Below are 25429 nucleotides of genomic sequence, written 5' to 3'. Positions count from 1 at the left end.
AACAAAACTCACAGCATAGCACTTCCTCTATTTACCATTGATGAAAGTAAACAGGATTGCTTTCACATTAAGAGTATACATTATGACTTCGAGAATAATGGAAACAAGTGCTCAGACAAATACATTTCTCGAGAGAGTTAAATGACTCATGCAGTGAGGCAAATGTGCAGCTTATTAAAAAGGTCTTCATGCAAGCATTCTTTCTATTCCAATAATATATTACAAGTACAGGAGTAACTTTTAGTTGATAATGCACCATAAAAAATGAGACAAAATCAACCATCTCTTCATTAACTCGTGTTTTCTGTATTTTTTCTAGAACCTACAGATAGGCCACCAATGTTACTAATTGCAAGTCCTGAAACAGTTGAGGTCTTCTACATTAATGGAAGCAAAATGACAACTCTAAGCCCGGCCAACAGAAATAAAATACATGCTCTAGATTTTATTTATAATGAAGAGATGATTTGCTGGATTGAATCAAGAGAGTCTTCAAATCAACTCAAATGTGGCCAGATGACAAAATCGGGAAAATTAACAGATGAAAGAATTATTAACATTCTTCAATCCTTCCGCAGTAAGTCTTTCAATTTTTTGCATTGCCCTTCAAGAACTTCCATTACAGAGACGTACATGGGTTTCTTACCTCTCTGCATAGCCTACCTTGAAGTATTGCATGTGAAAATATGAATATTTTGGGTATATGTTTGTATGTCCTCACACATCCAGGTTCATTAGCTCCTTGTCCATAGGTACAAATTACAGTGTTTACTGTCATATTTTCTTTAATGCTGCTTGGAGGGTCACCTTGTTCATAATTGACATTTTTTTACAGAGATATAGTTCACAATGTGACTATAAAGATGGAATTTAAGTAAAAATGGAAAATAAGAAGCTTTGTTAATTGGCAGCTAGTTGTAATATTTACTTCAAATACATTGAAAACTGTTAGGTTTATGTGAGGTAGAAAAATATCTATGTTGAATTAAATGGAAGCAAATCAGTATGTAGTTATTATTTTTCCAAAATTTTACTATTGATGTGTGATCCATTTGGCTTTTCCTGACTAGTAATTATTCTTCTTTTTGCGCATAGTGCTACAAACTGAAGTCATATGGTTACACAAATAGGAACACTACATGCACTATATATCTTCCCCATTTCCACGTGGGCATAAAATGCACTTATATATGCCAGGGTTGCCTTGCATGAAAATTTTAAAATGTTACCAGTTATTTTCTCATGTGCAAAATAATGATCCCTTCATAAGACAAATAAAAATAATATCTACACTCAGAAAGAATAATCTAGCATAGAATAAATATAATTTGCTAATGAGAAATGGTTATTTGGATAGCCAACAACAAAGAAGGGGGTTTCAAGCATATTTCACACATGGGTTCAGGCAGGAATTAAATGTGACACAAAGAACCAGCTTCTTGCCACATTTTGATTACCCCATCTAATACAAATGCACTTGTCCCCAGAAATAGCATAAAGAGTGGTCAAATAGCCAGGATATTTGATTGCCATGCAAGACTGTCCCCATGCATACTTCAACACGCTTTTCTCCACATATAACATTTCCTAAAATTATTGATATCTTTTTTAATAACTATCAAATGAAACTGTATTTTATAAACCTGAGAAAAATAAAAGAATTGCGCATCATGGTAATTGTAAATATGCCTTTGTAACTTACTATGATTGGCTTTTAAAGCCAAAGTATCTATCCAAATAGAGATTCCTTTTGTTAGACCATTTATGAAATGGTGACTAGCATATTAATTTTGAACTGACGAAAAATGCACTTTAATTATTTTATTTAGAGTAAATAATTTTTATGAAGTTTGGTTTAAGTCATGTAATTGCTTAGTCACTTTTGATTTTATAAAGTGTTTAAATTTGAAGAAGCAATTTAATGATAGTGTGGACAGAATTGTGGGCAAGGTTGGCTGACCTCTAGTGATTGCAAGCTGTACGTTTTAGCAACTTGTCCTAGCACAGCTGCCATTGAATATTATGTGCTCCGCATTTACCAAGACAGTTTGTGAGTTCATAATGAAGTCTGAATATTCCCTGCATGTATAATTACTTAAAACCTCTGTCGTACCATATAAGTTAAAATAACGAACTAATGGAAGTCTGGTTGAATACATGTCAACATTGACTTTTCTAGAGATTATTTTTGCACTTTTTCAACCCTTATTTTTAGGTGCCTTTTATCTGAACTTTTATTTTAAAAAAAGAACACTTCCACTTTAGAAAACACTTTTAAAAACGTATTGCAAAAGTTTCTGTGCAAAAAAATCAACCAAGACAGATCAAATTTACTTGTGGTGGTTTTAGAGTCACTACAGATTTCATCTTTGCATATGCAATTCATCTCCAATTTAGCAGAATAGATGTGTCGTTTCCTCTTTATAATAGATAAATTTTTAACTAAGAACATCCAAGTGTTATACAAAAGTAAATGGTTAAAACAGACCTAGAAATCTAAACCTCATGTTTATTTGTTTGTTTGCTTAGTTCTATGCTATAAAAACAGAAATGTACCAAAATTACAAAGATTTTATTGATCTCGCTTAATTGTTATTTGTGTAATTGTAAACTATTGCTGTCTTCTTACAGATGGAAATTGAGGTTTTTGGAAAGCTGGATAATATCTTATGGAAACTATGGGCAGCTAGCTAGTATGGAGTTCTAGCAGATTTCATAGCTTTTCCAAGTACGTCTTTGGGTCTGCATCTTGATCCTCCATACTAAAAAACCACATGATTAGTCCCCTAATATTAGTTTCAAAAACTCATGATCTTTGAAGGTAGGAAAAGATGTAGAAATGGTGAATTATGTTCAAAATCTCCTATAAATGCTCCTTGTGTACTTCCTACAGATGTGTTGTCTCTTAAAGCTTAACACTTAAAGCAGTATTGTAGAATAATGAAAAGAGTGGACCGTACCATGCATAAGAAATCATATTAATTAAGGTACACTGGAGAAAATGATAGAGTACCTACCCTTTTACTGAATTTTAATTTTTTAAATATTTTTATGGTATCTTATATTTCATATTTAACATTTTATTCTCTAAAACATATACTTAGAAGATGATATTTGAATCAATTGATTTGCAAATAAACTTGATTTTCAGCAAAGTACTCTTACAAAATACATTTTTTGGAAATAGTTATTTTATAAAACTTTTATGAGAAAATACTCTGGTAGAAACAGACATCAAAATCAAACAAGCTGCTGATCCCATCAGAACACTGTATTCAGAAGTGAATGTAGTAAAGACAGTTTTGATTTATTTTATTATAAAAGATATATTATCATATGTACTTTTACTCTGTTGCTATATGTGATTCTAAATTTGCTGAATACTTTGAAAATCTATTTGCATATCTTACCATGGACGTAGCTTTTTCTCAGGATCCATTCTTGGGCTGAGGTCCAATGCAACAGAGTATGTCTAGTTAAATACATCATTGCCCATGCTTTGTGTACATTAACTTCTAAGCTAACTCCATGCTGCTTTTATCTTCTCTCTACACACATTTCTATAGTAAAATTTAGCTTCATTTCCATTTGACGATCTCTGTAAACCTAATAAATTAAATTCTAGATGGATTATTTTAAGTTTAAAAGTTGACTTTTGTTTTCTATATATCTTAGTTCTTTTCTGGTAACTCTGATCCATGGTCTTTTGGGAGGTAGTTTGGTAACTGCCCCTATTTTTCACTTGCAAACACCAGATATTGATATTGTTTATAATGGTCAATTGTCCTGAAAGTTCAACCCAACTTAGTGTTTTCTACCACTAAGCTGTGTCTCAATCACATATAGTATATTGAGGTAAGATGTAATTTCCAAGGTGTCTAATAGACAGGGCTAGCTTTGACATATCCTTCTTCAATATTCTGAGCATTTGGGATAAAGGTGTGTGTCACCAAGGCATATTACATTGTTTCAATTTTCCTTCCCATTGTTCCTAGTCTGGAGTTCACTCCAATAGAGAGGTGTCTGTTTCAATCTTTAAAATTCTGTTGAAATAATTATGATATCATTTAATGCAAAAATAGTACATCAGCTTCTTATTTCTCTTAAAAGTTAAAACAAGGCTTTACCTTCTGCTGCTCTGTGGGCAGCTGCCCTGCCCCGCTTCGCTCTTCCATACAAACCCTGTGTTGTACATGGGGATAGGGTTGGCAGTTTCTCTGATGCATTTTAGTCTCTGGTTTCATTCTTATGACATCACATTCCTTCTAAGCATATTCCAGCTTAGCAGCCTACACTAAACCTGCAATTTATGCTTTTATTTTTTTCACCAGAGATGAAATCCATGTGACAGTTAGTTGAGCATTCTGGTAGCAAGCACTAAGAGATTCAGGAACATATAGTAAGAGAATTGAAGAAATGACAGTGATGACCACCCTTTCATCGTATGCACATGGGGTTTTTAGAAAACAGCATTCTTTTTATTTTTTGGTTGTTCAAGTCTTTGCTGAGGCAGCTGCCAAGAAATGGTTAGCTTTTATCTGTTCAGAAGTTAGGACATATTTATTACAATATCTTGTGAAGTACAAGCAGTTAAAGTAAGTACTTTTATATTTTTCTGGCCAGAGAGTATATTGTACAGGAATATTACAACTCTATTCCCACATCTTCTATTGATAAACTTGTTTAGTGAGGAAATGCATGGTAGGATAAGTACTTTAAGATTTTTTAAAAATTCTTTTATATTTTCTGTTTCGCACATTTACATGTATTCATAAAGAGTGAACTTGTTTTTGTCTGAGACAAGAATTACCATTTAGATGTGTTCAGAGATAGTTGCCATACTTTGTTGTGTCAGGGAGAACAGACCATTCTTTTAAACTACCCAAAGATGCTGGCCTGAGACACAGTTCCAGAGAACTTTCAAGCTACTTTTTTTGATAATACATTCATACTATTTTCCTTGCCTTTTACAACATTATTAGACAAACTGGCTTTGAAGTTAGTCCTCCAAGGAGATTAAGTAGAGAGCCAGAAAAGGCCTTCCGAGGTGCCTAGACAGCAAGGAAAGCAAAGGAATAAAAAGCAAATCTTCTTCATACTCTGCTCTTCTATAAATTAGTCCTTCCTCTTGGTTCATTTCTGAGGTTGTCAGGCATAAAGACTGTGACGATGAATGCTATTTCTCAGAAAGCAAGCAACTTGAAAAAACAGAAACCGAGAATATAACAGACTTCAATGCCAACAGTCAGTTTTTCCTCTGCATTTGTTAAACTATATTTTTCACATACAAGACACGAAGACGCTCCATCCAAATTGTACTTGATGCTGTATCATTCTGTTAAATCCCGATTACTGAGTTTTCTCTCTAGATTCACCCATCGGTTGTTTTATATGCTTTTCAATAAGAATTGTGTAAAGCATTAGGTTTCATAATGAGAATTTTGCTCAAGTGTATCATGTACTATGACCATATTCCCTGTTCTATACCCTCTCCCGTATATCATGGCCATTGTTAGTCCTCACTACAATTTCTAAAATTCCCATTATTACCAAATAGTGTATATATATTAGTTATGTAGAATATATATGATATGGTGCTATATATATATATATGTGTGTGTATATATATATTCATACATATATGTATATGTATACATATATATATCCGGTATGACTGTTTTTTATGTTATCTGCATGGAGAATATTTTAATGTATATAACTCATTCATTGCTCCATAAGGAAACTAATTTTTGATATACTAGCAAGATTAATTACAAAGTAATGAAAATTTAACAAAGAGAAAATAATTTTTTAAATGGCAATATTCTAGCAAAATGTTAAATGATTTCTTTGGAATTTAGATTTCTGCAACATGATAAGTATCTATTGTGATTGAGGTTTACATAGATGTGTCTTAGTCTTCAATTCATTTGATCACTGTATCTTTTTTGTATAAATACGATACTTTTTTTAATTACTATGACTTCAAAGTAAAACTCTATTGAGGAATCATGATACATCCAGCAGTTCTTTTATTATTTAGTGTTGGTTGTGCAACCCTGTGTTTTTATTTGGGGGGAGGCTTCTTGTTGTTTTCCTTTGTATTTGTTTGTTGGTTGGTGGTGGTAGTGGTGTTTTTGTTTTCATTTGTTTTTTTTTTGTTGTTGTTTCTGATTTTTCGTGTGTATGTATTTTCATAAGAAGCAGAAAATTGTCTTTTAAAATTCTGTGAAGAACTGTGCTGGAACTTTGATGGAATTATATAGAATCTGAAGATTGCTTTTGGCACATGGACCATTATACTACGTTAATTCAACCTATCCATGAGCATGAGAGATCTTTCCATCTTCTGACATCTTCCTCAATTTTTTTCCTCAATGATTTGAAGTTTTATCATATAAGTCTTTTACTTGCTCAGTGAAATGTACCCCAAGATATCTTAAATTGTGTGAGGCTATTTCAAAGGCTGTTGCTTCCCTGATTACTTTCTCAGGACATTTTCATTATTTATAGGAGATGTACTAATTTTTGTTTTTTTAACATTTTTTTAAAATTTAAATAGCTTGTTTTATATGTCAATCCCAGTTCCCTCTCCCTCCCCTCCTCCCGCAGACCCCCACCATCCCCCCCATCCTCGCACCCTATTGCCATTTCCTTCCTCATAGGGGATATCTAGAGTCTATCATTTCATTCAGCGTAGGGTCCAGGCACTTCTCTAAGAGTCCAGGCAGAGAGAGCAACCCTCTTTGTGTTATGGACACACGATGTCTGTTAGTATTCGAGGGACTAACACTGATCCACTGCTCAGGACCCTATAGGTAGCCCAGGCCTCCTCATTGACTCTCAAATTCAGGGGGTCTGAATCAGTCCCATGGTGGCCTCCCAGCTGTAGGTCTGGGGTCCAAGAGCTCTCCCCTGTAAGGATCAGCTGTCTCTGCTGGTTTTGCCAGCCCATTCTTTGCCAATTTGCTCATGGCTCCTCTCTCTGTCGCTGGGTTCCTTGGGTTCTGTTCAGTATTTAACTGTGGGAGTTTGCCTCTGCTTTCATCAGTCACTGGATGAAGGCTCCAGGATGGTTATAGACATCAAGTTCACTATCAGGAATAGGCATTCGAGGTGGTCTCTACACTATTGCTTAGCTTGCCAATTGGTGTCATCCGTTTAGATCACTAGAGGTCACAATGGTGCCTGATCTGTCTTCTAACCTATGATTCCCTCTTCCCCCTATCCTACCTACCCCCGTCGACCTTCCTGTTCCTCCAAGTCCTAGTCTCTCTTCCACTTCTCCCCCTCTCTATTTCCCAGGTCCCGCTCCCTCCCACCCCTCACCCTGTTCCCCATGTGTTCAGAGGATCTTGCCTCATTTCTCTTCTCTTGAGTACCATGCCTATCTTTTAGGTTCTTTCCTGTTTCCCAGACTCTCTGTCAGTGGAAGTGCAGATTGGCACTCCCTGATCCATGTTTAATGTCCATATATGAGTGAGTACATACCATGTTTGTCTTTTTGTGACTGGGTTACCTCACTCAGGATGATTTCTTCCAGTGCTATCCATTTACCTGCGAATTTCAAGATTCCATTGTTTTTTTCTGCTGAGTAATACTCCATTGTGTAAATGTACCACATTTTCTCTATCCACTCTTCAGTTGAGGGGCATCTAGGTTGCTTCCAGGTTCTGGCTATTACAAATAATGCTGCTATGAACATAGTGGAGCAGATGCCCTTGTTGTATGAATTTGCCTCCTTTGGATATATGCCTAAGAGTGGAATTGCTGGGTCTTGTGGTAGATTGATTCCCATTTTCCTGAGGAATCTTTATACTGCTTTCCAAAGTGGCTGTACTAGTTGGCACTCCCACCAGCAGTGGAGGAGTGTTCCTCTCTCTCCACATCCTCTCCAGCATAAATTGTCTTCGGTGTTGGTGTTTTTGATTTTAGCCATTCTGACAGGAGTAAGATGGTATCTCAGAGTTGTTTTGATTTGCATTTCCCTGATGGCTAAGTATGTTGAGCACTTTCTTAACTGTCTCTTGGCCATTTTACCCTCCTCTATTGAGAATTCTCTGTTTAGTTCTGTACCCCACTTTTTGATTGGATCCTTTGGTGTTTTGGAGACTTGATTCTTGAGTTCTTTGTAAATTTTGGAGATTATCCCTCTGTCAGATGTGGGGTCAGTGAATATTTTTTCCCATTCTGTGGCCTGCCTTTCTGTCTTGTTGACTGTGTCCTTTGCCTTACAGAAGCTTTTTAGTTTCATGAGGTCCCATTTGTTAATTGTCGATCTCAGTGTCTGTGCCATTGGTGTTATGTTCAGGAAGTGGTCTCCTGTACCAACTCGTTGAAGAGTATCTCCCACTTTCTCTTCTAAAAGTTTCAGTGTGGCTGATTTATGTTGAGATCTTTGATCCATTTGGACTTAAGTTTTGTACAAGGCGATAAACATGGATCCATCTGCAGTCTTCTGCATACCAGTACCCAGTTATGCCAGCACCACTTGTTGAAGATGCTTTCTTTTTTCCATTGTATAGTTTTAGCTACTTTGTCAAAATCAAGTGTTCATAGGTGTGTGGGTTAAAATCAGGGTTTTCAATTTGGTTCCATTGGTCTACCTGCCTATTTTTGTGCTAATACCAAGCTGTTTTCAGGACTATAGCTCTATAATTGAGCTTGAAATCAGGTATGGTGATGCCTCCTGATGTTCCTTTATTGTATAGGGTTGTTTTGGCTATCCTGGGCCTTTTGTTTTTCCATATAAAGTTGATTAATGTTCTTTCCAGGTTGGTGAAGAATTGTGCTGGAATTTTGATAGGGATGCATTGAATCTGTAGACTGCTTTTGGAAAGATTGAAATTTTTATTCTGTTGATCCTACCAATCCAAGAGCATGGGAGATCTTTTCATTTTCTGGTATCCTCTTTGATTCCTTTCTTTAAAGACTCAAAGTTCTTGATATACAGGTCTTTCACTCCCTTGGTTAACATTATCCCCAGATATTTGATGCTGTTTATAGCTATTCTAAAGGGTGAGATTTCTCTGATTTCTTTCTCAGTCACTTCATTGTCTGTATATAATAGGGCCACTGATTTTTTTGAGTTTACCTTGTATCCTGCCACTTTGCTGAAGGTGTTTGTCAGCTCTAGGAGTAACCTTGCAGAGTTATTCGGGTCACTTATGTAAACTACCATATCATCTGCAAATAGTGAAACCTTGACTTCTTCTTTTCCTATTTGTATCCCCTTTATCTCCTTTTGTTGTCTTATTGCTGTAGCTAGGACTTCAAGTACAATATTGAAGAGATATGGAGAGAGTGGACAGCCTTGTCTTGTTCCTGATTTTAGAGGAATTGCTTTGAGTTTCTCTCCATTTAGTTTGATGTTAGCTGTTGGTTTACTGTATATTGCTTTTATTATATTCAGGTATGTTCCTGTTATCCCTGATCTCTCTAGGACCTTTATCATGAAGGGGTGCTGGATTTTGTCAAAGGCTTTTTCAGCATCTAGTGAGATGATCATGTGGTTTTTCTTTCACAGTTTGTTTATATGGTGGATTACTTTGATAGATTTTCTAATGTTGAACCATCCCTGCATTCCTGGGATGAAGCCTACTTGATCATGGTGGATGATTTTTCTGATGTGTTCTTGAATCTGGTTTGCTAGTATTTAATTGAGTATTTTTGCATCGATGTTCATGAGGGAAATTGGTCTATAGTTTTCTTCTTTTTAGTTGTGTCTTTGTGTGGCTTGGGTATCAAGGTAATTGTAGCCTCATAAAAAGAGTTTGCCAGTGAGCCTCCTGCTTCTATTGTGTGGAATACTTTGGGGAGTATTGGAGTTAACTCTTCTTTGAATTTCTGGTAGAATTCTGCACTGAAGCCAGTGGGAGATTTTTGATGACTGCTTCTATCTGCTTCTATTTCATTAAGGGTTATAGGCCTGCTTAGATTGTTTATCTGCTTTTGATTTAGTTTTGGCAAGTGATATCTATCCAGGAAATTGTCCATTTCCTTTGCATTTTCAAATTTTGTGGAGTACAGATTTTCAAAGTATGCCCTGATGATTCTCTGGATTTCTCAGAGTCCATTGTTATGTCCCCTTTTTCATTTCTGATATTGTTAGTTAACATGCTCTCTCTCTGTCTTTTGGTTAGTTTGGACAGAGGTTTGTCTATTTTGTTGATTTTCTCAAAGAACCAACTGTTTGTTTCATTGATTCTTCTCAATATTCTCCTGGTTTCTACTTGATTGATTTCAGCCCTCAATTTGATTATTTCCTGGCGTCTGCTCCTCCTGGGGAGGCTATTTCAAAGGCTGTTGCTTCCCTGATTACTTTCTCAGGCCATTTTTATTATTTATAGCAGATCTACTAATTTTTGTAAATTAAGTGCTTCTAGCTCCCTTGTTGAAAGAATTTGTCTGCTTTATCAGTTCTCTGGTGGAATGTTTAGGGTCATTAGGTATACTGTTATATCATTTAAGAATACAGATACTTTGACTTCTATCCTTCCAATTTGTATCCCCTTGATCTCCTTCAATTTTCTTATTGCTTTAACTAAGGCTCTAAGTAATGTAAGGAATGGGTATGGAGAGAGTGAACAACTTTGTCTTTTTTCTAATTTTAGTGAGATTGCTTCAATTTTCTCTCTATTTAATTTGAGGTTGGCTATGAGTTTTCTGTGAACTGCCTTTATTATTTTGAGGTATGTCCCTTGTATGTCTAATCTCTCTATGCCTTATACATAAAGGGGTGCTGGATTTTGTCAAAGTCCTTTGCCGCATCTAATGAGATGATCAAGTGATTTTAGTAGACCAGATATGGTTCAATTTCATTTATTTATTTTCATATATTGAACTATCTATATGTCTAAGGATGTAGCCTAATTGATCATGATGTATGAGTCTTTTGATATGCTGTATTTCAGGTTTCAAATATTTTACTGAATATTTTTGCATCTAAGTTCATAAGAAATTTGGTCTTTAAATCTCTTTATTTGTTGAGTCTTTATGTTGTTTGGTTGTCAGGATAACTGTGGCCTCATTAAATGAACTAGGATGATGTGACAGACTGTAAAATTCCCTCATAGAGGCCCTTGAGCTCCCTGGGGAGTGGAGAGGGAATAGAGTGGGGGTCAGGGTTTGGGAGGACTGGGGAGTGGGGGAGGAGGGGAGGGAGAGGGAACTGAAAGTGACATGTGTAAAAAGTTAAATAAAAAATATAATAAAAATGAACTGGGTAATGTTCCTTCTATTTTTGTGGAATATTTGGAGAACTGTATTCTTTGAAAGTCTTGTAGAATTCTGCACTAGAACCGTCTGGCCCTGGGCTTTTTTTCCATTGCAAATATGAGTATGAGCTTGGGAGATTTGATTTTGAGGGGCCAAGAAAAGGAGAAGGCTGTTGATTAGCAGAGCATGAAAATATTGTATTAAATATCTTCAAGCGTGCTTAGAGTTTGAGTCTCTTATCAGCTTTTCCATCGCTACTACATTTTGTATAACCCACAAAAGTTGTGTATACATGGAGATATATGAAGTTTCTGCAGGTAATGTTGTTTTCTACCTTTCTTTCTGGAAAATTTAACTATTCATACTATGCACAGAGGATTCAAAGACCACAGTTAGGGTGTCAAAGACAGAATCTTTGTATGTATAAAAGCTTATAATATTTAAAAATGTGATCAAGATTTGAACATATTGAAACTAAGTTAGCAAAGGGCTGAGTCTGAAGTATATTTTGTGAGAGAGAACATGTAATATAGTCTGAAAATAATCTATAAATGTAGCCATTATCGAGCAAGTTGTAGTTAAGTGTTAGAAAATGCACAGCAGCAGAACTTTTGGAGAGTAGGCCAGCAAATTGGTGGCATTGCTATGAAGGAAAACTGCATACATTGTATCTTGTACTCATTCATAAGTCAACTAGTTGTATAAAGTAGAATTTTATTGTGGACCCCTAGTATCTCTCTAAGTTCCTCATAAAATGTAGAAGCCTTAAATATTGAATCTGTGCTATTTTGGCTGCTTTCCTTTTGTATTTTCAAAAACTTAGAGACAGTTTTTTAGAACTTCATATATGAGTGCTGCATTACATCATTGTCCCCTTGTCCCCTGTACCTTTCACACACACACACACGCATACACAGAGTGAGAGAGAAAGAGAGAGAGAGAGAGAGAGAGAGAGAGAGAGAGAGAGAGAGAGAGTTCTTTTTAGTTTTGCTTACATGAGTTCAGAACTGACATCTTCAGGGGCTCTTACCTGGAGTAGACTGATTCTCAATCTGTTAGTAATCATCAATTATAAACTGCCCATGGCTCTTCTTCTGGGATGAAGCCTTGAGAACATTTCCCTGTACACATTGCCACACCAATTGTATTTTTAGAGATAGATTCTGTTGTATCATTCCAGCTTTGGATTATCTAGTGACAAATTAATCAATTAGCATTCTGGCTGATAGTTTCCAGAGAGTGTGATAAACATGAAATAACCTCACAAACATGATTAGACATTGGTGAACAATGCACATAGAAGTCTTGATATTGAATGTTTACTAACAATGCTTTGAATCTGTGGACACATCTCTTAAGTGCAAAAATTACTTTAATTTTTTTCTTGCAATGTTTTTCTTTATTGTTTTAACGATTTTAGGATTTGAATGGGTCACAGAATCATGTGTTTGGATATTAGGTCTCTAGGTGGTTGATGCAAGTTTTGGAGATAGAGGAGACTTAGGTAGGAGGAGTAGGAATTTAGCATAGTTTTGCTCAAAGCTAGGTTCGCCCCTGCTTCATGATCTACTGAGGCAGAACAACCTGCTTCATGAGCTCCTGCTTCCATGGACGAAATTCCTGGTACCTTGACTTCCCAACAAATTAACTAACTGCCCTTAAACTATGAGCTCCAAAGAAATTTCTCCATTAAATTTCTTATATCATGTATTTGGTCACAGTGACAGAAAAAGTTAAGTGTTACAATGAGTGCTTAGAAGTGATGACATTGACATGATAATCATGTCTATGTGGTTCATAGGATCTGGAAAATGAATTGTGAGAGGAAAGTCTAAAAGTTAGAGTCAGATGCTAGAGAAATCTTAGGATGCTATAAACAGCTTAATAGACCATTCTGGTGAAAGTGTGGAAGAACAGAATGCTCACAGAAACGATCAGTTTAAAAAGTAGATTAGTATTTATCCCTGGCATACAAATGGAATTTGGGTGGCCATCCAACAATGAGAGATGCACTCTCAGCCTCGACTCTTGGGGGAGAGTCTAGGCCCTGCCCTGGATGAAATGACAGACTATGGACACCCACATGGAGAGCCTCACCCTCCCTGAGAAATGAGGAGGTATTGGGGGCATTGGTGGGAGAGTATGGGAAGATGTGAGGGAAAGGGAGAGGGACCTGGGATTGACATGTGAAGCAATCTTGTTTGTAATTTAAATTTAAAAATTAAAATAAAAAATAGCTCAGAAGGCTGCAGAGGGAGTGACTAAACACTTATTGTACAGATACCAATTATTCCTAAGCAATAGCTTAAAATCTTGCGTTAGACTGGGCTGGCTAAACCCCCAGAAACAGCTGACTTGACAAGTGTTAACTCTTGAATCCCAGGCGAATGCCTGGGAATCCAGCATGGGACTGATCAAGACCCCCCTGAATGGGGGTGTCAGTGAGGAGACCTAGGTAATCTATTAAGCCTTGGGCATAGATCAGTATTTATCCCGTGTATACACATGGACTTTGGGCACCCATCCAACAATGTGAGATGCACTCTCACCCTGAACTCTTGGGGAAGGGTCTAGTCCCTGCCCTGGATGAAATGACAGACTATGGACACCCCCATGGAGGGCCTTATCCTCCCTGGGGAAATGAGGGGATATTGGGGGTTTGTGGGGGCACGGGAGGATGAGAGGGAAACGGAGAGGGCCCTGGAACTGACTTGTGAAGCAACCTTGTTTCTAATCTAAATTTAAATTTAAAAATAAATATAAAAAACTTTGCGTTAAAATATTTTTTCCCAGAGGATGTTATACGTTATCAAGTAAGTGTTATCATTTGTATCAAGCATTTGTACTTTTGTCTAATAGAAGAAATTTATGAGGAGAAAGGATCTTTTGGGCTCATGGCTCATGGGGATGCAATCTGTCACATCTAGGAAGCCATGGCAGTTGGGGTTGTTTATGTCTCTGTAGAAGTTTGCATTGGAGCGTGCTATACCTCAGTGAGTCAGGAAGCCACAGAGAGCTGAGAGCTCAGTCAGAAGCAGGCAATCTGTAACTGTTGCTCCCATCTCTCAGTGACCCACTTCCTCCAATGAAGTCAGCTGTGGACAGACTATTCCCACTCATGATTTGGAGGGATATATTACACTGAAACTTTGACATTCCTTTCCTGGTCCACTTAACTCATAGCTATCGCATAATGCAAATTGCAAACACTCTAATTGTAAATGCCCCTATATTCTTAACAATCAAACCACTTTCCAAAAGTTCAAAAACTTTTCTGATGTACATGTGACTCTCTAAATTATGAGCCCCTTAACAGAATGAGTTATGTAGCCCCAGATGCACCATGCCACAGAATAAACATTCCCATTCAATAAACACTTTCATCCAACAGGAAGGAATGAGAGGACAAGGAAAGAGTGAACCTAAGGAGACTGACACCCACAGCCTTGAGCCTAAACAGTTAAGCCTCTGTGGTGGCTTCATTTGCATTTCAATGTTTGGGGTAGCTCCAGAAGCTGATGGTCCAATCTTTGGCAGGCATCTTATGTTTTGGACCTCAATATTTCTGGAATTGCTAATAGGAATTAGGCTCCACCTTTGCAAATTAATGTACAGCCCACATATGAATACAACTGAATATTAGGTTCTAGTGAAAGTTGCTTAGCTTTGGAGTTTCTTTGTTTTTTTTTTTTTCTTTTTCTTGTTTATTTTTTTTTCTTTGTTTTGCTTTCATTTGAATCTTACTATGAACATTTGTGACTCCCCACTCTTGTACTCTAAATGCCCGCATATTAAGTAGGTAATGTTATGGTCTCAAAATTGTTAGAGGATATAAATCAGAAAATTAAAGAATGAGTTTCTCAAAGTGTAATCCAGAACAACAATTAAAGTTAAGAAGACAGTAGTTTTGAGACAAACACTGAACTATCCTGCAAGCAACAACATATTGTTTAAGGTTCTGAAAATTCTAGAAACTGGGAATTAGACACAAGTACAATCAAAGAATCACAGACACTTAAGAGGAAGTGACTCCATGATTTTTATGACTATCACTACAGCTTGTCATCAAGGAAGCCAAATAGTGTTTACAGAACCACCTGTTTTAACAAGTATCACATGCTCCATAAGCATTCCTACCAGCTTAAAGAGGTAATGTGGACAGGAACTCACATCTGCAGGCAAATTTGTAAACACACATAAATAAGCATACCAAACTGAGGTCTCAAATTGGTATGACAGGAGTTTGCAAGAACCCAAAGCAGTGCCAACAATTGTCAATAAACACTATATCAATTCTTTCTTAATAGAAATTCTCTTTAGCATAGCCTATTTACAAGAAGTATGACAAAACCAGGTTAGGGCATAGTAATTATCACTATGATTTTTCTCATCTTAACCATCCTTTGTTTGCTAACATGTTCCCCAAGAAGTTTGTGGGTGTTTTGACTAGATATGTGTCATGGGATACACATGTGCTTGTATGGAATGTGTATGGGAATATTTGCATGGAGTATATATGATGTATGCTTGTGCATGTGTGTACATTGTATGTATCTGTGCATGTAAAGAGTTCATCTCTTTCTATTATTCTTATTTATATCATGTCATAACAGGATTTAATAGTTCAGATTTACTTAAGGTGTTCAGAAGGTTGATTGTTGTTCTTTCTTGTTTGTTTATAGCATTGAGAAACTAAGCTGGGTTTCTTTGATTATAGTAAAGGATATACCATTATATTATCATTCCTGTTTTTTGAGTTATTTAATTTCTAAGATTATTTTTTCTATTTTTGAGGTTATAATGTAATTCCATCATATTCCACTTCCCTTTTCTCATTGTTTTGAAATGGGATCTTGCTGTTTCTGATGCTAGCCTTCAATTCAATCTGTTGAGCAAACCACCCTACAACTAGTAGGACTCCTTTCTCAACCTAAGAATTCCATCTTCTGCTGCTTGATTCAGCTGGGTCATTAAGTTTCTTGACACAAATGACACAATGTAGACCCAATCTGCTATTTGCCCATCTGGAAGCTCTTCAAGAAGTCCATTCTCCTTCAAACTGATCAAAGAAAGCCTCATGTCAGATAGGAAGAAAGGCAGTATCTAGAATTCCACTGAAGAACAGACATATAGGACTTGAAAAGAAATTATGTATTGTTTTAATCACTTTCAATTCTACCACAAAGACATTAAATTGTCTCTTCAGTTGTGAACAGGAACCATTATTCTTAATGGACACATAAGTGATTAAATAAAGCTTCTCTTTAGTTTATTTTTTCTGGATTGGATATAAGTTTTATTCCATCTTACAGCTTTAAGGATTTGATTTTCAAGAAATATAACCAAATCAAATTGGAAGTATCAAGAGTATCTCTCCCAAGATTTTGGACTTACAAGAATATACCATGATTATGCTTCCTGGTGTAATATGCCAAGGGGAATTACATTAAGGGCTCACAGACTGTGCAGAAACATTTGGTGGTAAAATCTAGATGATAGAAGCAAGATGTTTTCACATGTGGATTGTGCAAAGAGTCATCTATATTCCATCCCATTCTGTGTGTTTCCCTTAGCTTTTATTTTAGGTTTGCAAGTACTACCCATTTGCATTTATATGGATCACATGAAATAGCAATATCATTGTCTCAGTAACTAAAGTTCCAGCTTTGTTCATGAAATTTCACAGATAATTCATTTTTGTGTTCATCTCATCTTTACTATCTGATTTATCTTTTTATTCATTAAATAAATTTAAAACATTTGAAAAAATGATCCGCACCTTATATCTTGCTTAAGTAACTTTGTGGAAGAAGAATTGTTTATATTACCTGAATTGGATTACTATTAATAGAAGAGAATACCTAATGCTGGGTAGCATTATAAAGAAATGAGGGTCACTTTGCCTTGTAAATCTTGAGTTTAAAGTCAGAAGGTTCTTCTAGTGATGGCCTTCTGAAGTGATTCAGGACATCATTTTTTAAGAGTTAAGGCGTGTGCATGACTGTGCATGTCCTATGGTCTCTCTTTTCCGTTTTTATTAAGAGTTTCATATAGTTACATAATAGATATTTTAATGCCGTATAGTTCCTAAGATGATCACACATTTTTCAAATGTTTATGGCACTATTAAATTATTTTAAACAGGTATTATTCAGAGTGCATTATCAACAACTATTTATAGTTGAAAACTGATTTGAATATTGATTTGAATATTGATTTTTCTATTTAAACTTACTATTTTTAATGACCTCTGCCACTGGAACAGTGTTTGCTGTGGAATGCTATGAACTGTCACCCCACAACCATCTTTGGTGCTGATTATTCCCATGCCAGCCCCAATTCTGAGACTTCTTAATGATTTTCATGTGTTCAGTGTGAGTTTCAGAAATAAGGCCTACCCATACCAGACAAATTGCACAAACAGAAATTCACTTTAAGTTCCACTCTGTTAAAACAATATGCAGTTATTGATTCATTATCTGGAATTATATTGTAATTTTTATTATATTTATATTAGGCTTTTGCCTGCATGTATGTTTATACAGCACCTGTGTGCAAGGTACCCACGGAGATCAGAAGATGGAGTCAGATCACCTGGAACTGGAGTTACAGATGGTGATGTACCACCATTGAGTTCAGGGAGCCAACCCCCCCAGTTCTTCCCAAGGGCTATAGGAGCTCTTAATCATTGAGCCATTTCTCAGGCCTTAGACATTTATTAATTTAAAATGCATGGCTTTCTAAAATCCATCCTTTCATTTGATATCATTTTATAATTATACTATATAAGGTTAAATATCTAAAATATTTGCCAATAGGAGAATTGCTAAAGGATCATCCTATAAATACTTGATTATTCATTGTGTTTTACTGTTAAAGCTCCTGTTATTTGACGAAGTGAGACTGATACCATGGAACAAACTGGATTCTTTTCATACAGAGTCATTCCACTATGTATGGATCAGTTCCATCACTTCTTCAGCTACCGTATGCACACAACAATAGCCAATGTAAATACATTTCACTTTCTGATTGTTGTGATTCGGACTGATTTGATAACTTGGGTGAGTTAGGTGATATAACAAATGGGAACAATTGTAATGATACAGCAGTTTTCCATAATATATTGTGACTGTCATAATTAAATGAACAATTTAAAATGGAATAATAACCATAATAATATGATAATGCCTTCATCTACACTCTCTTTGAAGGGAAAGTATAAGTCCCAGATTTTCTAAAATATTGTAACATATGCAGAAAAAAGTAATCAATATAAATCAACATTGTCAATGGGGAAAGCATGCTCTTGTCAGGAAATCCTTACTCACTCAAACATGAGCTGGAGACACAAGTTTTCCAATTGTGAGGGTCAGACAGACTACTGCTTTTTACACAAGGAGACTAGACCCTGATTACTTGGGCTGTAGATTACAAAAGTCAGGCTACAGTGCTTTAATGTACCATGTGCTTTATCTTTAGGACACTTTGTCAGGACATTTTCTGATTTTATTTTACTTCTTTTTCCCTCTTTTACACTCATGTACATGAGCTGTCATTACTCTCTCATATTGTTAAGTGCAACCATCATCACTCACTGTCATATTTCCCCTGAGTATGCACCTGCAAGCTGTGATCTGCATAATTGTCCTTTCACCAAACTGCTTATTCAAATTAACTAGGTAAAATCCTTGTGACACATCACATTTGAACTTGTGAGATAGTAATAAAAATATTTCAGCTTATGAAAGAATTGTAGCTGATTTTTACATGGATAGATGAAGAAAGAAGGGGGGCATAGTCACATGTATGGCTTCTTCCATGGACCACTACTGTATCTGGGCATAGGATGTAGGATACACAGGACACCGATCATCTAGGTCTTACATTCCAAGGCAAGGACATAGCACACACACACACACACACACACACACACACACACACACACACAAATAACTAGATAATTATTGATGAATATTATAGAAAAAATAAAATTGAGCCAATGGTATATGAACAGATAGGGAATATAACAGTGTATGTTTGTGTGTGTGCATGATTCATGGATATGTGTATTTGTGCACTTGCAGGTATGACTGATTTTATAAATATTTGCTGGTACAAGGAGGTTTTTCTGAGAACTGGTATTTGAACATATTTCTAAATGAAGTCAGAGCACAAGCATTGATAAGTCAAGTGTAATTTTGTCATCAACAGCAGGTAAAGATTTCCTAGTGACAATGCATTTTTTGCTGGTTCAAAGAACTGTACAGAAGGCAAACATGACTGCAATAAAGTGAGAAAAGACATTATGAGACAATGAGATACTTTTGGAGCATGGGCTTTTTCAAAGATTGGGTTTTATCTAAACCATGGTAGGGTACTATTGGAGATTTAAATACAGGATTAGTGTCTTGGAAACTGAAAGTATAAACCAAAATTTGAGAGTAAAAGAACATTTCACTAAAATTGTGAAGACAAAAATGAAAACTCAAATGATCTGTCTAAGTAATTTAGTTACTGAATGGTACACATAACAAGCATTCTATAAGATAAATTCTCTACAACACTTTCATTTAAAAATGGGATAATAATGCTTAATAAAATGCATCGGTATAAAAGGTGAAACAGGAATAATGAAATAGGAATGATTAAACTGGGGTCAGGGGAAAAAAGGTAGAGGAAAATCTTTGTGGAGGGATATATGATATTAATGAAGTTTCAAAATAGACAAATGAAAACCTACTGATATTGAGGCACACCCACCCGCCCACATACACATGGTAAAATTTGAGTTAATCTGTAACAGGACAGTAATAACCTTACTAGAGTTTAATAAATGAAACAATGTATACTATAAGAGGTAAACAATTGAAAATCCCAGTTCTAGTCATGGATTACTTCTTTTGGAGTTGTTGTCCAACGAGTTCCCATAGAAAACCCTTGATTCTGAAACATTAAAATCTATTGTGATTGCTCTTGGTTACAATCTAAAACGTGATACTAAGCTCTTATTGCTAGGGACACCACATATTTGAGTCAAAATGACATAATAGAGTGAAGCTGAGATAAATCTGGGAGCTTCACCCCTATTAGCTACCTTTTTAATGCTATAAGGTGATATACTAGTATCAGAGGATGAAAATAGCCATCAATCACACCCACTTATGAACCCTTAAAACTACAACAGCCGATCTTGCAAGGCATGTCCAATAGTGCAATAGTAACTTGAAGAGTAAGCAACCACCTTTAGATAGGATTTGTCGTGGTCCACAAGGTTGAACCCATACCTAACATAATTATTTGGACAAGAGCCAATGACCAGACAGGACATAGGCATTAGCTACCACCATAATTGTGCTTCTAAATGACATAGTGTTAAACCAATTGCCTTATTTTATACTCAAAGATGAATTCCCATCTTAACCCTCATCTGAGACACCTTTATTTAAAGAGGTTGGTGTTTAATAGAGATATCCACACCTGGATAAAGTACAGAGAATGAGAAACAAAAGAATGTTCACCCCTAAAGAGAAAATTTTTGCTGCACTTCTGATTTCAAGTCTTGGGGATCACTGCAGAAGAGGTGACAGATGTAATGGAAAACTTTAAGATGACATCTCTGAACACAGCAGATATGAACTCACATGGTTTTGACAGAATGCACAAAACCTGTGCAAAAATGAGCCAGATCAAATCTTAGGATGGAGAGAAGGGTTGGGAACATTTCTATCTATAGCCATGAAATGACAGCAATTGTAAGCTGCTGTGAGAAGAGAGGAGAGATTTCTCTAAGAGTGTATGTATCGCAGGTAAGTTGACTACACTCCAATGGAAGACAATGCATCCATGCATATTTGAGCAGCAAAAATGGTCTTGAAGTATTAAAATAAGAAATGGACAGAGACTTATAAGGCTAGGAAATAGGTTAATCTGGAAGATTTGTGGAGGGTGAATGTGATCAAAACATGTTCAAAACTTTCAAAGAACTAATGAAAATGGAAAAAAAACTCCAATATTTTTACTGATGCTAATTTACTTTTAGAGCATTTGTGAAGGCAGAAATTCCTCTGCACCTAACAGTTAGGGTTTTCTTCACTGGCAATCAACTGCAACAGTTTCCTAATTACCAAAAGGCAGATTCCTTAGTGTCATCATATAATTTGTGTTTACAATTATTTCTTTGAATGTTTGGCAAATGATTTTAATGACATTTCATCAATTTGCAAAACAGAATTAGAGCCTAGCATAATGCTGTCTTATAGTAGGCCCAGATAATGTCTTTAGAAAATTAACCAGAAAAAAGAGTTTTAGTAGGCTATGAAGGCATGTTTCTCTAGCCCCAGATCTTCATAAGAGACATGAGGATGGAAAGACTGAAATGATCTTGGGCTGCAAATTGAATGCAAGGCAAACCTGAGTTGCTCAATGGTTCAGGGGCTCAAAGACCAGGGCCTTGAAATGTAACTTAGTAACTCTGACACGGAATCCTGATGATATATTTATTTTTAAGGAGAAAAAACTAGGAGAATATATTGTATAGTAGTTAAACAGGAGGAAAAATATACATGGGAAGGGGAAGCTGGCATTAGTATGTAAAATAAAAAGAATTAAATAAAAACTAGCATTAATGCATGAATGTGCTTATATACACAGAATTTTAGAAAACAAAATTCAGGTGACTGAAATATAAATGGGCAGGATTAACATTCCTCTGCTTTGCAAAGTTAGTGCAGGTGTGATGTGAAATTAAAATGACCCCCAAGGACTCTGGACACTTCTGAATGTAGGAGCAAGAAAGGAGACTCATAATAAAAGAACTGCCTATTGTAAGAATAGCGTGGACTCTAGGGTCTCCATATCACCTCCACAGCAGAAAATGCCTGACCTAGAGAAAAGAAGATGCCCTGGATCCCCAGGACAGAAAAGCCTTACAAATTCCAGGGTGGGGTGCCAGAGAGCTGGAAGGATGCCAAAAGTCAAAACAATAGCATAGAATGATGAGATGGTTTTCTATTGGAGAAAGAATTTTAGATATTTTTATTGAATTATGGAATGATATCTTTTTTAAAAAACCCTGCAGCATACGCTGAGTAATTCTTGAAAAGGCAAGTTCTTAAGGAGGTACAACCATATTAAAATTTCTCACTAGTCAACAAAAATTTGCATGGTCATAATTACATAAACACATCATTATTTTTATTATTATTGTTGTCGTTGTTAATATTATTTTGAGAAAATGTTTCTTTGTGTGGCCTTGACTGTCCTGAGACTTCCACCTTTCTCTATCTCCCAAGTGCTGGGATTAAAGGCATGTACCACCACTGCCCAGCTCACAATATTAAATTTAGTTAAACATTGATATTGGAGAAATAGAGGAAGTATGAATATGTACATATGTAAAGAGGAAGAAAAATAAAATCATTTTATAGTAAAAAGGTGATACATTACATATAAATTTAAATTACTTAGAAATACTAAATATAACATATGATATACAATTATGAAAAAGTGTGCACATAATTTAAATAATTAAAAATGTTGGAGGAACTAGGGACAAATAAAGCACAAAGTCCTGTTTTCTTCTGTAAGCCTTAATGACAAGTTTCTTTTTAAGGTATGGGTATTTACTTTATGATACCAATAAAAGCACAGCTGCTGTTTAATTATTACATAAACCTACCATCTTTCCAAAGCACGTATCCCTCTTCCAATCTTTTCTCCCTCATCTGATTCTACAGTTCTGAGATTTTGACTATAGATATTATCTGTGCTGTGGGATTCTAAAAATTTAGTAGTTTTAGCCCAAAATAATTTACAATTACAGAAAATGTGGGATGTGTTTACATTTATAGAAGTTCATTTGTAAACATTTATTGGGTGTGTTTCTGTGATTTAAGCATTAAGAATATACAGTGAGTAATTTAAGAGAACCAAACAATTATTCAAGTGGAGTACTGACAGATAGATTCTGAGAAGTCAGCAACATCTAAAATTTGCAAGAATGTGACAATGTTACCTGTTGCTGTATAACAAATTACCCCCCCAAAAAAAATTCATAGCTTTATACTAGTAGATACAATTATGGAAGTTTGGGTGCATGAGAAGTTCATGTTGGTTATTGAGTCCCAAAACAACTTAAGAGCTGACATTAAGATGTGCAGCAGGCAGACGTCCAGTTCTTCACTGGTACTGTGAAGCCAGCTTCCAATCTTGCTCCTGTGAGTTGGTGACATTGACCTTATGGTGTAGCTGGTGGAAAGAGGACCCCAAGAATAACAAAACGAAATTAAAAAGTATTCCTGAATCTTCCTTGTGTGCAACTTCGCTATTTCTATCAAATTCTGTACAATAGTCTGGCTGGCCTTCAATCCCAGCACTCAAGAGGCAGACAAAGGTAGACTCTCTGAGTCTGAGCCTAACCTGTTCTGAAGAGAGAGTTCCAGGAGGGCCAGAACTAAACATTGAGACGTGGCCTCAAAATAATTATCTGTCTGTTAAAGGGCATCTTGTGAAATGGTTCTATTCAAGAACATAATGACTCATCCTTTTAATCATTAAACCAAAGAAATCATCTTGTATCAAAGAATTTATGGCCATTATTTACCAATTATCAGCAGTCAACTTACTGATTTCTTTTTTTAAACTGTCTATTGTAGGAATATCATGAGCAGTTACAAATTTGTCAATTAAAGTGCAGTCCTTTAGTTCCTTCTGGGAAACAACTGCTATCTGTGGAATATTTATTGCATGCCACTGTGTGCAACACATCAAGTTAGATTCCCGACTAAATTCATGAGCATTTTCCAAACCTGATCTTTTAGTATATATAAGGATAGGACAGTGAGTTTCTGTAATTTTATTTTGTTTGCAAGCAAGAAATATATTATGCAACATAATATGTTTGTTATGACATTTTCATATATATCTGTCGTGTGCTGATCATAGTATTTACCATCATTACATTCTCTTGAGTGCACTACTTTCATGGACATTACTAATCTTTAATTAGACTTGGAAGAGTGAACTGAACAAAATAGGGTGATTGCTTTAGCATGATAGCACTAATGGCTCTTAACTCAATATGTCTGCAGAAAATTTTTGTTTAATACCCGTAATTCATTATTTTCACTTAGATTTAATCTTTTAGATTGAATTATTTCATAGTATGTGTACTAGGGTTTTGTATGGGTCATCAGATCCCCTGGAAATGCAGTTATTGGTGTTTGTGAGTGGCAATGTGACCATACCTCCAAATGTAATCATTTACTGAGATGCTGAGGGCTATAATTTGAAAAACATATAGTTCAGTTCATCACATCATGTTATCCTTTTAAAAACTTAAAATGTTTGAGTCACATACTAACAATTCAGGTAGTATATGACTTACCTTATTATATGAGAAGAAATCAGAAGCATGACTTCCTCAACCTTTCTTAGGTCACCCAGAATATTTTCCCATGGATGGCACCACCTAGAGCAGGATGTGCCCTCATATATCAATCATGAATAAAGAATATTCTCTACATACTTCCCTACAGGTAATCAAATGGAAGAATTTTCTCAACTTAGTTTCCCTTACCCAGATAACCCTAACTTGTATCAAACTGACAAAAATAGTTATATAGAACAGGGTAATTTCATATGTGTCCTTAAGAGAAGTTGCATGCCTGAATTACACTGACTATGAGGACAGGTGCGTATGTGGGAGGCCAGCTATACCCATTGAGTCCAGCACCATTTGCAGAAGGGTATATATTATGCTCACTTCGGGAGTAGGTTCAGTGTACATGTATGGACCAAGAAGAGACATAGCTAACGGCATCTGCTATTGATGGTAGACTTGCTCTCTTTCTGGGCTCCAGGATAAATACCGTTGTTTCTGTAACTGACTTACACTTTCCAGATAGTTGCAAAATACTTGGATTTTCCCATTGCTCATTGAAAAAGTATTCACCTGAAAAATCTTCTGACTAATGAAAACAACTGTGCTTGGAAATTTGCCTCCTCCTATCCTGATCCTCCAGTGCCTATCTATCTCTACATGTACTTTACAGTCAAGACTGTAATTGGGCAAGAGAAAACTTTTAGATTAAAGAGATGAGGAAGGACACTACTTGAGGGATTACAGAGTACTTCCTTTCTGGAAGTACTAGTCATGTGCAGACCTTTAAGGAATGGACCAAAGTGTGTGTGTGAAAGTAATGGGAGAATG

General features: G+C 35.9%; 1 protein-coding gene across 6 annotated transcripts in view; it reads left to right on the top strand.

Annotated features, from left to right (window-relative positions):
* Lrp1b (LDL receptor related protein 1B) overlaps positions 1-25429 on the top strand; it is a 1890041-nt gene that overhangs the window by 870701 nt on the left and 993911 nt on the right. For all 6 annotated transcript variants that reach the window (XM_040745299.1, XM_040745298.1, XM_040745301.1 and 3 more), the window contains exon 6: positions 320-577. In XM_040745299.1, the coding sequence (XP_040601233.1) occupies positions 320-577 (258 nt within the window). The remainder of the gene's footprint in view (positions 1-319; positions 578-25429) is intronic.

The sequence above is a fragment of the Mesocricetus auratus genome, unplaced genomic scaffold, assembly GCF_017639785.1.
Source record: "Mesocricetus auratus isolate SY011 unplaced genomic scaffold, BCM_Maur_2.0 Super-Scaffold_100004, whole genome shotgun sequence".
Lineage (NCBI taxonomy): Eukaryota > Metazoa > Chordata > Mammalia > Rodentia > Cricetidae > Mesocricetus > Mesocricetus auratus.
The sequence above is the reverse complement of the archived record's forward strand: the minus strand, read 5'-3'. Positions and strand labels throughout refer to the sequence as shown.